The sequence below is a fragment of the Vitis riparia genome, chromosome 3 (assembly GCF_004353265.1).
Source record: "Vitis riparia cultivar Riparia Gloire de Montpellier isolate 1030 chromosome 3, EGFV_Vit.rip_1.0, whole genome shotgun sequence".
Classification (NCBI taxonomy): Eukaryota; Viridiplantae; Streptophyta; class Magnoliopsida; order Vitales; family Vitaceae; genus Vitis; species Vitis riparia.
Window position 1 is genome coordinate 10,420,492 of NC_048433.1, and position 14,366 is coordinate 10,434,857.

Here is a 14,366-nt window from a genome sequence, read left to right on the forward strand (position 1 = left end):
GGGTTGTTGAGTCAAATAGGAGATATGGTCCAAGGGTATTTATAGATTAAATTAGGCCAGGTAAAGAAGTTCTTATCTTCTTAAGGGGAGGACATCATCATCTCAAACGAAGTCACAAGGGTTTACTATAGTTATATATGCATGTGTCCCATCATTTTTTATGTAAGTAACATAGACTGAGCAACGTCTTTTGACAGATTTGAACTTTGAGGAAGTGAAAATTAAAAATTAAAAAAAAGTATAAAAAAAAAAGTGAGGTAGTTGTCAATGTGTAAAAGTAAAAGTGTAATGGCACTTCAATGGTGACCCAATGGTGTTTCCTCGGTCTCACATGATTTCACAAGATTTCATAGGATTTGGTAAGTAAATTTGGAAGATCTGTTTAGATTTTTTAATATTTGTCAGGATTTTAACTCTTTACTACAAGGATTTGGTCATTTTTTGGTATTAGTTAGGAACTAAAATCAAAGTGAAAGTAAAAAATTTTAAAAATAATATTGATATTGAAAATGTTATTAAATGTAGAGAAAATTTTTGTACAAGTCAAAATAGAGTTTATATAAGAAATAATAGTTTTCTAACTTTTATATTAAATTCTTTTTTAATTCATAATTTTTTAAAACAAAATTAAACAAATAGATATAAAAAGTCTTATTAATTTTAAAAATAAGCTTTTAATTTCTCAAAAAAAAAAAAATTGATCCAAATTGACCTAAAATTTGATGTGACAATTATTTCTTGTTTTATTTCAAATTAAATGGGAATCTTGTTTCAACTATATATGCATTTATACATTTTCTATAGGTCAGGTGAAGACATCTCACTGTAGTCTACAGTTATCAACATGCACCAAAAATAATAAGAGGGAATTACCGAATAGGGTGGGTTGAGGGTGAAAATGAATCGAAAGGGTCACTCGATATGATAATTCCTCAAACTGACTTTTTTTATTTGACTTATTTGCTCTTTGAGTCAATTTTAAAAATAAAATAAAAGTTTTTAGAAAAGAAAGAAGGAATAGAAGGAATTATTTACTTCCATTCATAGTACCCTCTCCGTCGAAGGCTTCCATTTTCTCGTTATCGTTAGGGTGTGTTCGTCGTCATCGTTGTGCCCTCGGCATCATTTTGGAACCCGTAGTTATCATCATATGTCAAATGTTTTCTTGTATTTTATATATTTATATTTGAGAAATATTATTTTCTTTGATTTCACTTTCTAGAGTTCTTTTACACTTATTTCAATTTCCAAATATTGGGAATGGGAGAGAACTTGCATTTGTATTTCTTCTATAAGATTAATAGTTTTGAATATGAAATATCTTGCAATTCCATCAATCATGTTACTTTCTCTACATTTTGGCCCCTTACACATGATTTATTCGTTTATTCAATTTCTTTCTCTTCGTTTGACTATTGAGAAAGTAAAAAAAAAATAAATGTTGGGTTTTATGATTCTTGTTGTTTTGGTTTTCATAAAATAAAACAAATCAACCTCAATTAATCCATATAGTTTAACTAGCCCTAGTTCAGCTGGTCTTGACTTTATTTCATTTTCTTTTCTTACATTTTTATAGAAACCAAATGAAGCATTATTTTAATTTTTTTTCATAATTTTTATGTCTAATTTTGTCTTGATGTTAATATAATCATTTACGTGTTTTGACTACTTTTTTGTTCAAACAACTATGCACCCTTCAATCCAAACATTACTTTCATGGTTGAGCTTAATCGCTAATTTAGGGGTTTTAATTGGGAAAAACAATTATCCTCTCCAAAAGATAATGCTCTTTGAGCTTTTTCATTTAGGGAAAATTCTTAAATGCACTGTAATGCTTTATGAGTTTTTATTTATCACATTGTAACATTACATAGTTGTACCATTCTTATTAAAAAAAAAATTCTAAACTTCCTAGGTAAGAAATAAATAAGGGTACAATACAAATGCTCTACACTTACAACACAATTTTTCTACTAATACAACATATTACAACAACACCTTCTATATCATAATTTTAAAATTTTGACTACAATTAGATGTTCTTAGCTCTCCTTCCACATGCCTAGTACAGTTTATGTCATAAACAACTATTAGAGGAAAAATTAAATTTCAACTTAATTTAATTTGTATACTTATTTTTGTAAAAGTCATTTCTTAAATGAAGTTCATTCATGGGGTGACCTTCTTTCACACATTTATGATGTGTGGATTGAAAATTAGATTTGAAAATTGCACATCCAATATTATTAATCATTTCAATTAACCTCATTCAATTAGATCATCATCATTTTAACTAATTATTTTATATATAAGCAGAAGACAAAACACCTACAATGGCTTAGTGTGTTTATAATTGAGTGAATGAAATTCCAAAAGGGATCACTAATAATATGAATAAGAAATAAATAAGGGTACAACACAAATGTTGTTACTTACAACACAATTACACTAGAAGTACAACAAATTACAACATCTTATGTATTGTAGTTTTAAAATTTTGAATAAAGTTAGATGCTCTCAACTCTTCGTCCATAGGCCTAGCATGATTTATGTCATAAATGGACACCATAAGATAAATTAAGTTCCAAATTAATTTAATTTGCATACTTGTTTTTATAAAAGTAATTTCTTAAATCAATTGCATCTATGGGTTACTTGCTTCTAGACATTTATGATATGTGAATTGAAAATTATATTTGAAAATTGCATCTTCAATATTATTAATTCTTTTCATTAACCTCATTCAACTAGGTCACCACCCTTTTAACCAATTCTTTTGTATGTAAGTAGAGAACAAACACCCTATACTTATTCTTCAATAGTACATTGGTTTGTTGTGTTTATATAAATGTAAATGGAATTCCGATAAGGATAACTAACGATAGCTATACAAAATAAATAAGGGTACGATACAATGTCCTACATTTACAACACAATTACACTAATAGTACAATAGATTACAATAATAATTTATGTATTATACTTTTGAAATTTTGAAATGAGATCAAATCAAGTTCCAACTTAATTTAAATTTCATGCCTAGTTTTAAAAATTATATATGATTGACAAGGAAACTCTAAGAGGTTTTGATTGTATAGATTTGTTTTACAAATTACTTAATATTTGCTTAATTACTACTTGTAAGACTAATAATGGAATATTCGTTATCTAGTTTATACAATTATGGAGTAATGATGGACTTTCTTGTTTCATTGCAAATGTATTATATTGTTCACACTACAATATGAAAACCATGTTAATTTCAATGAAACAATATGATTTTTTTTAATATTCTATTATTCTATTATTTATTCTCATTTTTCAAGACAAGATGAGCAAGTGTAAGGAGAAAGTGCTCATACAATTGATAATGTCCAAGCAAAATGAAGTTAGGGAAACGATCTACCAGTCGATGGATGACAATCTAACTAGTTCATGACTATTGTTGATGGATGAATTTTATTTCAATATGAAGAACAATTTGATGTAAAATTGAAAAACATTAAACTACTTTTTTTATATTGCAATAGTTTGTGTTATATTTTGTATTATTGGTACTTGGACCATGGACTTCACATCTTGTAGGTTTAATGTTCAGTCTAGGATTTGCTTTTATATTAAAATTGTTAAGAATGTTATTTGCTCAAATATTTTTGTTATATGCAAGGAAAATCAGAAAATTATGGGTCACATGTTGTTTCATTGGCTTACCACATGTATCCTATTTCATAAACTTTGATGTACAAGAGTTCATTTAGTTCTATTTGTTTACTTCATTGGTTTATTTTATTTTCAAAATATGATTTTTTGCTTAAAGAAAGTTGGTACTTGATTTCTAAGTATTAAAGTGAAGGTTGTCAACTAGAGCTTCCATGGTCATGTTGAGAAAACCATATAAGTTCAATTGTATGCATGAAAATATTTCAATTTTTTGAAAGAATAACTTGAGTGGGGTGTTAGAAATATATTGCAATTGTAATACATATTATTTCTCATTTTGATATAACAAATCAACTTTTCCTTTTTGCTTTTATCTGATTTACAGATGTTAAACTACCATAGTCATTTGACTACTTCATATATAATAATGCTCAAAAGTGCAAATAGTTCCAAATACGAATACATTCAACTATAAAAACATAAAACATTTCATATATAGTCCAAAACATAATAGACATGAAGTATCTAATTAATTAATTTTAAAACATACAACCAAAAATAAAATAAATAGTCTAGCTAAAATTACTTTCTACATTAACTCAATTTTTGTTAAAATATTTTTGTCATCTTCATCCATTGCGTACATTCTTTTTTCAACAACCTCTTGTGGTTCTTGGTATGTCTTGCTATCACCAATTCCTTCAAGGGACCCCCATTTGAAGAAATGATAATTGTCTTTAGTATTAGCATATTGATAACAAATGAAGCACCTAAAGATGTCATGTTGTAGCATGTATTTCAATGCAACATGTGTTAAACAAAGGTAAAAAAACATTTACAAAATCAATGATGATCTTGTAAAACACATTGAAAACATGGATCTAAACCACTATAACAATGATAAGATCATAATTTCAAAATAGTGGCAGATGTAATAAAAAAGTCATGGTCATGCTAGGGATATAGCAAACTAACTACAAGTACCCAATTTCATAAGAAATTTTAAAATTTTAAAATTATATCTTATTGTAATGTATTGTAATGTTATCACATTTGTATTGTAAGTATAATGTATTAGTATTGTACCTATAAATTTTTTTTAAAAAAAAAAAAGTAATTCTATAAATGTTTATTTATACATCATTGAATTACAATCAACAACTCAATGTATTGAAATTACTAGCTAATTTTTTTTATAAAAAACATAAAATCATTGTGAACTCATATTACCACTTCCAAGGTTGCTTTATAACATTGAGCATGCTTGGAATACAACATGATTGCCCACATATGTCAATTGAGTAAAAAATAATTCAACTTTTTGTCATTTGGATATATTGTAATGTATCATAATATTAATGTCCTTATATTGTAGTCACAATACATTTGTGTTATACTTATATTTTATAACAAAAGTGATTGTTTTACAAAACCTTCAAACTAGTTAGCATTCAACACATCACACCAATATAATACTCAAAGAAAAAGATAACAAATTCATAACAAAAATATAATGGTTCTAACTGTTTAACAAATTCATGATAAAAAACAAAGTGATCTCACACAAAGCGATTTTAATTTTCAATGGCAATCTGAACATGTTCATAAATACACAAAAAAAAAAAAAAAAAAAATTGGCCCCAAACAAGAATGAAACAAATGAGAACTTTTTTCTCTGTCATTTCAAACTAGTCCTATCAATAAAGCCAAAGTGAAAATCTTTTCAATGAGAATCAATAATAATCATATTAAACAACCCAAAATAAAATAAAATAAAATCTCCAACCATTACCCTCAAAATGACCAAATCATATAAAAAAAAAATAGAAAAAATATATTTGACAATATTCTACATAAAAAATGACATTTTTTTCTCAAATCTTCCTTCAATATATTAGATCTAGTCTCTCATATCTACATTGTTAAAGTTATTAACATTTCGCTCTTTGATACAAGTTTTAAACTATTTTATTTGAAACAAAAAAAAAATATGCATAAAGTAAGGTATTTTCATATTTTTTAGGTATTTAAAAAAATTATTTCTTCTTACCTTTATGGATTTCTTGTTAGATTCATACAAAAAAACAAGCTTTTTGGAGGTGGTTTTAGTTCATGAACCTAAGACATTGGAATAATTTTCCCCTTCGTTTTTTTTTCCTTAGTACACACATGCAACAACTCACATGTCCTTTTTTTTTTTTTTTTTTGTGGTTATTAAGGGTAGTTTTGGCATTTTTACAAAAACTGACCTTTGGAGGAATTTTCACACTTTCAGCCCACGCTTTAGAGGACTTATCAAAAGGAGTTACCCTTCCGAGTTAGTTTCACCCTCAACCCACCCTAATGGATAATTCTCCCAAATAATAATAACAATGCGAACAAGACACTGCAATCTAATAGCATCTAGATTTCTTTCAACAAAAAATACTGATAATTTTTAAGGTTAAATTTCACTTCTAGTTGAGGTATGTTTTGTCCAAACCTAGAGCCCGTATGAAATTAATCCTTATTTTTAAAAATGTCAACATATAACTTCCTACCTATTTAATTCACAAAAAGATGATGACAATAGAGAAAATTAAGCATGACTATGATTAGACAAGTTTAGTTTTTTTTCAAATTATGCAGATATTTTATGTTACAAAATAAAAAGATTTTTCCAAAAAAAAAAATTGAGGAAAAGTAAAAGAGAAAAGAGAAAAGAGAATACAAATAAAAAAAATTAAAAAAAAAAGGATGAAAGAAAGATAAATGTCATGAGATGCTTCAAATGACCTCCCCATAGGGGTTATATAGATGGCAGGAAGCTTTTGGAGACTCCTAGAGCCATCTACACTAAGCCATTGGTGGGAAGATTATGAAAGGTTTTAGAGATGCATAGAAATGTTCATACATCTCTACACTATGGTGGAAAGCATGAGAGGAGTCCAAGGCTTTCTGGAGAATTTTAGGGATCTCTTGTATATTCTTGTACCTAGGCTTGTATATAGAATTGTGTAGGATGTTATAAATTATTCTTGAGTTGTAAGGAACCCTCCAAGTTTCCAGAAACTTTCTAAGGTGCCTATAAATAGGTGAAGTTCTCATTTGGTCAAGGCACCACCCAAATCACTTCCTAACCAAGCAAGTGAGTCCCAAAGCACTTGTAAAACTTCCTTTGAGCAATAAAGCTTTCATTTTTAAGTGTTGCCTACTACGTCCTCTAAAGCTTTCATTCCCTAGAGCTGAAAACATGGTGTGCATATTAGGCTGTGGAAAATTTGTTACACTAATCATTTCATAATCTCCCATTTATAACTACTCTCACTAAACAAAATAGAAACTTTTAACTCCAACTTATAGAAACTTTCTAATTATGAACCGACAACTCAAAAATAGAAAGTAGAATAACTATCCAAAAATAACGTATATATTCTCCCTTCACGTTTTTTAGAAACTAAATCTAGTTACGATATTTCCAATTTGATCAAGACTAGTAATAAGTTTCTATTTCCAACATGAAACCAAATTTGAAGTAAACTATATATGCTTTCATGGTTGGTATAAAAATTTAGCAAAAGCTCATGTTTTGGGTGACATGTCCGATATTGACAGATTGGATCTTTCTCGATTCAGTCACTCATCAATGAATAAAACATATATTCAGTTATTCAGATTGAGGATCCAAATTTGTATGATACGTTGCCAGAAACTTGCAGAAAAATGAGAGGTATATATTATGATTTTATTTAGAAATATTTGGTTAAAAGGGATTAAATAATCTCAAATTGTGAATCTAATCTTTCCCATACTTTTTCTTTAAAAGTAACCTATTTTTTACATAAATATCATTTCTCATTTCAAGTATTTACATGTAAATTTTTTTTAAAAAAAATGGTTATTTTTTCAAAAAAAATAATAATAATGAGGCCATTTTTGTCCAAACAAGACCAAAAAATGAGGAGAGGTTAAATTTCAAAAATCGGATTTTCAAAGACCCTTTTATTTACCATCATAAGCAACTGTATTTTCACTTAATTGTCTCTTTAGTGTGTAAAGATGTTATTGAATATGCAAATGTTCTCCACTGATATCAATGCAATTCCTATACTGTTATGAGGGTCTTGTGATAAGCTGGGATCATGCATTTGGGATTGTAAAGGGAAGGCTTTTTTTCCCTTCTTTTGAGCCTTTGGGAAAAATAAAGGACTCGATATGAGCCTTAAGATGCATCAAATCTGCTACCCATTGCTTGAATTGTATTCTACAATAATATCAAAGTTGGGACCATTAAAACATGTTACAAGTGTTGTGTGATAAAGTTAGGACCATCATATGTTACAATTTTCGTATGTTAATGTTGGGACCAACATAGACCTTTTTGGCCTTGCGCATGGGATTTTTAGTAATTGTCGTGTAATATTTCCTCAACAATGTTGCAATGTATTCTAACGAAAAATTAACATGTAATGAAACTCACTAAATGCTCTAAACCACTGTAAATGTTATCTATGTAGTTAAAATTAAGTGGCTCTCTCCTGGACTAATGTAAGATCATATAATCACCCTCAATGTTCATAAAATTTTCCTTTTTTCTTGTCTTTTCTCCTGTCATTAATGTAGTTTTTTAATTCAATGGGTGTTTGGTAAACCAACTTAATGACTTAAAATAACTTAATAACTTAATTTAAGTCATTAAGTAAATTAAGTATGTTTGATAAAATAACGTAATGGTATGCCTTAAAGTAAAAATAAAAAACTTTAAGTAATGAGTAAAAACAAGTAACTTATTCTTAAGTTTACATCTTTATTTTACCATTTTACCTTTATTTGTCCTAGTTATCTCTACAATTTCTTTTGTTATTCTATGATCTCCATTGTTACTCAAAATTCTTTGCCTTAATTATAATTTGTGAAGATAAATATATCAATTTGATGATTTAAAACAAATTTTAAGTTAATTTTATCAAACAACCTTAATACTTAATGCAAGAATTGAGTAATAAATTTTAAGCTAGAAATTTAAGTATAATTTAACTTAAAATCAACTTAAGTCATTAAGTAATAAATACTAAATTTTAACAAACATCCCCTCAATGTGAATCCAAGTCCGTTGTCATTTGCTTTTAACTATTGTATACAATCATATCAAAATCAGGATCATTAGTACATAATAGAGGAAGTCCCATGTAATATTTTCCATCCTTTCTTTTCCTTTGACACAACATATAGACATTTGGTTTTGTGCATGTGGGATGAATGTTATATGCCTTTGACATGTATGTCCATATTCTTAGTTGTATTAAAATGTCAAAGATTTTCATACTACTTTGCCTTCAGGTATTTAATATGCATGGAAGACATTACTCCTACATATAAAAGTTTAAGGAAGCCTTTGCTATTAGATTTTCCTAAACGGTTCAGAAATCTAGCCCATAATATTATAGGATTTCCATTGATTTAGTTTTCCTTTTTAATTGTCATTAATAGCCATAAATTATGGCATTGACTCTATGATGAGCAGAGTGAATATAAATAGAACATTCGTAGTTAAGTCCCTAAGCTTTCAATCTATATTCAGATACATATACACCATCATTTTGAGATTGATTAAAGGTTTAGAAGCACATCAACCCATCTAAATATCAAATTGATTTCCTAATTCCCAAACCATCAATGGTCAAAGGTATGTTTCAGTTCTTCCTTTATTTCCATATTTGATATATGTTATTAAGGTTTTGAACATGTCTAGATTGGTTTTAGCACCAGCATTTGCTACACACATAAGAATGATAATAGAAATGAAAATTAAGGTCAATTGAAATCAAAATCCAAAGCAATAAAAAACTAAATAGAGGTTAAATGGACTCCTATTATTACAACTCAAACTATAATATTGATAAATCTTTTTGGGCCATCTATCACATGGCAGCATTGGTGTTTGGACAAGAAAGAACAAAGTTAGTAATTAAATAATTAAAAATTATAAAATAATAAAACAAAAACTCATATGTAAATCTTTTGAGCTTCATATCTGCATAAGGCATAAGATTCATGAACCTAAATTAAGGCATGAAGAATAGTGAGGTCAACTAACACATGCAATAAAGAAAGAAAAATTTTCTGTGTGTAAGGTCAATGAATGTAGAATGGTTGCATGCATGCATGCGTAACCTTGAAAGTGATTTCACTTATCCAAGGACTATACTTTTGCATGCATGTGTTAGACAAGTGTGAAGACTTTTCTTAATTTGCGTCTTTTGCTAGACACCAGGCATCGACTAGACTGTCATCTTGAAACAATTTTAAGGAAAATGGAACAAAAGCAACAATTTCAAAACACTTAGGCCTATCTAGAAAGTATTATGTTAAAATAGTTTTTAATTTAACAAATTTTGGATTGAAAATAGTCTTTAAGATTTTTTTTTCAAAGTAGAATGATTTTTAAGCAAATAGATAAATAAATAAATAAAAATTGTTTTTCATATCTGAGTCATTAAATAAAATTTTATTGCCACAAACATCTTTTAATAATACTTGAAAACTTATTTCTGAAAATATTGTTAAACATACCTCGTTCATTTTTCTTTACCTATGGATTGAGATGGCAAGTTCATCGATTGAGAAAGTTGTATATACCATCATTTTTATCATCTTCTTCATATTTTATTAAAGTTGGAAGTATAATTGAAATTTGTATGAGAATCAATATATATATATATATATATACACTGTGGTAACGAATTTAAATGGAAAAAATAAATAAACAAAAAGGGTAAATTAGGGATAGTAATGAGTCAAGTTCGGATAGGTAACCCCATCCCAACTCATATCTCATTTACATAAATCTATTCTCATCATTGTTCTAGTAAAAAATTTAAATGGAGCATATTGTTTATTATTTATAATTTTTGAATTTTTCATTTTTTAAAATTTTATTTATACTAAAATAAATATATTATAATTTTTTATAACTTATTTTATTTGAAAAATAGATATTTTTTTATTATTTTATGTGTTAAGAATGAGAAAATAAAAAATAAATACGACTATTTTTAAAATTAATTATATATCTGATGCCCAAACCCATGCAGTGTTTTTAAAAAGCATCTCAACCTCGTCTTTAACCCATTTATCTTTAAACTTGTCCTATTGGGAGAAAGACAATTGGTAGGTATCGAATAATTAACAAAAAATAATAATAATCCATTTCCTAGAAAAATTAGTTGAATCGAAGTATTTTAGAAAATGATAATATGATCAATACAAAATAACATCTAATTCTCTTATTATCTAGAATAAATAAATAAATAATCCTAATTAATCTTACTTCCCTAAGTATGAGATATCCAATGTCTATGGCAGGATCACCTAATTTGGAGAACAAAAGCACTCCCCATAATTCCCTAATTAAATTCAATACCCAAACTCAATGAAGACAAGTCCTAAAATGAAAATGAAAACAGGAAAACCTAAAGACTACTAAAATGACATAGGACAACAAATGAGGAATAAGACACTACGAGAAGATTCTAAGCTATGGAATGAAATATTTTATTCAAAAGCGAAAGCTATTAAAGATTGTTAAGAGATGAAATCCTAAGATAAACTAAAGAAATGGAATTAAAAAGAGATGGAAGAAAGAAGGTATGTACACAGATATGGGCAGAAATAAATGCTTGAATGCCTCCAAACTCCCAAACGAACAGCTCACAAATCCAAATGTAGAAGTCCAAATCAATACAAAAGAAAAAAGAAAAAAGAAAAACCCTCTCTCACCAAAATACAAAAATCCTAAAAATAACAAAGAAAAGAGATAAATGTCCTAGAGAATATATGAGTCATCCTACTTTATCCTAGGGTTTCTATAGACCCTCTATTTTGTCATCTTAGCACATGTAATACTAGGTGTTTTCCTATACTTTCTGTTTGCCCTATAGTCATCCCTTACTCTATCTTAGGGTTTTTGTAAACTCTTTATTTTGTCCTTTTAGCACATGCAATATTAGGTGTTTTCTTTTGCTTCTTGTTTGCCCTATAGTCATCCTTTGGCGATCCTTTGTCACTCATATGGCTTGCTCTCTCTAAGCCACCTTCGGATATCCTTTGTTGAAAGTTTTATCTATACCCTCATTGTGACTTTAGTAGCCTCTTAAGTTTAGTTTTAGGTTTAGGTCAATTAGATTTTTTTTATATTAAATCCCACTTAGATGATTCTAGGCTTAAGTCACATAGATACCATTTCTAAACTTAGTTCACTTAGATGCTTTTTTTAGGTTTAGTCCACTTAAATGTTTGATCTTGAATTTGATTGCATAATCTTAGAATTAGGTGAGCATTAGCTCGATTCTTGATTTTTATTACATACGATTTGATATTTATATTCATATTTATATTTTATTTGTTAAAAAAAATAGCACCAGACTGATTTTTTTTCTAATTGCATGAGATTGCCTCTGTAAAGCATCCTGTCTCGGTAAGCGCTTTCTAGTTTCCGAGTCATTATTTTGATCATCCTTCTCCATATCTCCCACTCTAAGAAACTTATCCCTGATCTCCAGCTGAATCTTTACAAGAGATCAGAAACAAAAAGAAATTGCATATCCAAAACGAATTTAGATGATTCTGAGGAGAATAGAAGAACACAACTAATTAAGTTACACAATGCTTACAAATAAGGAGATTTTGCACTCCATGCATGAGTTTTATTTGTACTGACCAATGCTTATAATCAGCTTATTACATACCACTAGAATGACAGGATAATACTTGCTTAGAGGTAGTTCGATAATCTTCAATAAGGACGCTGTCCGATGTAGTTGCCCGGCGGATAGTAGTTACATATGATGAACCACCATCCATTGTTGCACTGAGCCCTAGCACACCCAAGACTCACTGAGTTACGCCAAACAACTTGAGTATAGTGCCTGCATTCCCCACCAACGCATGAGTTGGAGTTGTAATCATAATTAGGCTTCTCCGCCACCCACAAGTTCACTGCCGCAGTGCCTGTAAATGAACCACTGCCCTTGGCAAGGTTCTCCCCATAAGGCCCATTCGAATGCATGAGATTGCAGTCCCCGATCCGTTTGTTGGCATAGCTCTGAGCATAGGCGGCTACGGTGCTGTTCCATGTCATAGGCCCAACACTAACTTGTGCCCGAGCAGTATTGTGAGCATTGAGGTAGTCCTGTTGTGAGTTTTGAGCAAAGGAGGTGTGAACCAGCAGGGCCGAGCCTATGAGACAAGCAAGTGCTACTGAAATCTTACACAACCCCATTTTCAGTTGTGAAGTTTACTGTAATTGATGTAGAATGAGGATTGCTTTGATGGGTATTTATAGGGAAAATGAGCTGAAAATAGGGTGATCAAGAGCATCAGAAACAACCGTTACCTCAAGCAACTCCAAGTGGCCAAAACATCCTACTTGGACACAAGACTTTGTGGTGGCTTGCACATGTAAAAGGACAATAATCGATACAACAACTGACACAGTGATCAAAATGACTTTGATCTTCACCTTATTCTTGACATGTGATAAACATCATTTTGAAAAAAGTTTCAAGATATCTTCTAGGGTTTAGGCCGGGCATCCAGACTAGTTTGATCAAGACTAGTAACTACGAGTTTCTATTTCCAACATTAAACCAAATTGAAAGAAAACTCTATATGCTTGCTTTCATGGTTGACATAAAAATTTTGCAGAACTTGACCTTTTGGGTGGCATTTCCAATATTGACAGATTGAATTCTTTACTGATTCAATCACTCTTCTATGATTAATCTGGTCTAAATCTATACGATATATCACCAGAAACTTGCAGAGCATTGAGAGGTGTATATTATGAATAAAACACATTCAGAATAATATCAAAGTTGGGACCATCATGTGTTACAAGTGCCATGTGATCAAGTTAGGACCACCATAGACTTTTGTGGCCTTGCGCATGGGATTTCTAGTAACCGTAATATTTCAAGACTATTACGTCTTGTTTGATAACTATTTTTTTAAATAATTGTGAAAAATAGTTTTAACAACAATTTTTAAAAATTGTTTTCTAATATTTTGTAAAACAAATGTGTTTGAAAATGTGAAATATTTTTAACTTGTTTTTAATATTTTTAAATCTAATTTAAAAATAATTTTTATATCTACTATTTTATTTTTAATCATTCTACATGTTTATATATAATTATTTTTTAAAGCAATACTTAAAAAACAACTGAAAACAAATAAAAGATGTAATTTGAAAATACCTTATTTTCTGTTTTTAATAACAAAAAATAGAAAACAATTTTTTGATTGTAGTGTTTTTATTTTTAAAATTTTTGTTCTAGAGAACAAAAAACTGTTTTTGAAAACAATTGTCAAGCAGCGCTTTAACATCTAATGAAAATCAAACGCTAGATGCTCTAAACCACTATAAAAGTTATCAACATATTTAAAATTAAGGGAGTCTCCTTTTGACCAATTTAAGATCACACAATCACCATCAAGATTAATATAATGTCAAGCTTTCTCTCTAATAATGAATATGGAATTTTAGAATTACCCTAAAATTGTAGGCTTGTAAAAATATATACTTACTCAAACTCTCAACCAAACAACTATATTTAGAGTGTGTTTCATAGTAATTATAAAAGGTGTTTCTAATATTTTTAATATTTACATGATGAAAATTTTCAAGTGTTATAAAAGGTAGAAACGCTTCTTAAAATTACTATCAA

At 28.8% G+C, this 14,366-nt stretch overlaps 1 protein-coding gene across 1 annotated transcript; it reads right to left on the minus strand.

The window, feature by feature from the left end:
* Positions 1-12,241: 12,241 nt before the first annotated feature.
* Positions 12,242-12,953, minus strand: LOC117911492 (basic form of pathogenesis-related protein 1-like). Its single transcript, XM_034825891.1, has one exon. It carries the CDS (start codon positions 12,917-12,919, stop codon positions 12,434-12,436), a length of 486 nt encoding a protein of 161 aa, XP_034681782.1. The 5' UTR covers positions 12,920-12,953; the 3' UTR covers positions 12,242-12,433.
* Positions 12,954-14,366: the final 1,413 nt, after the last annotated feature.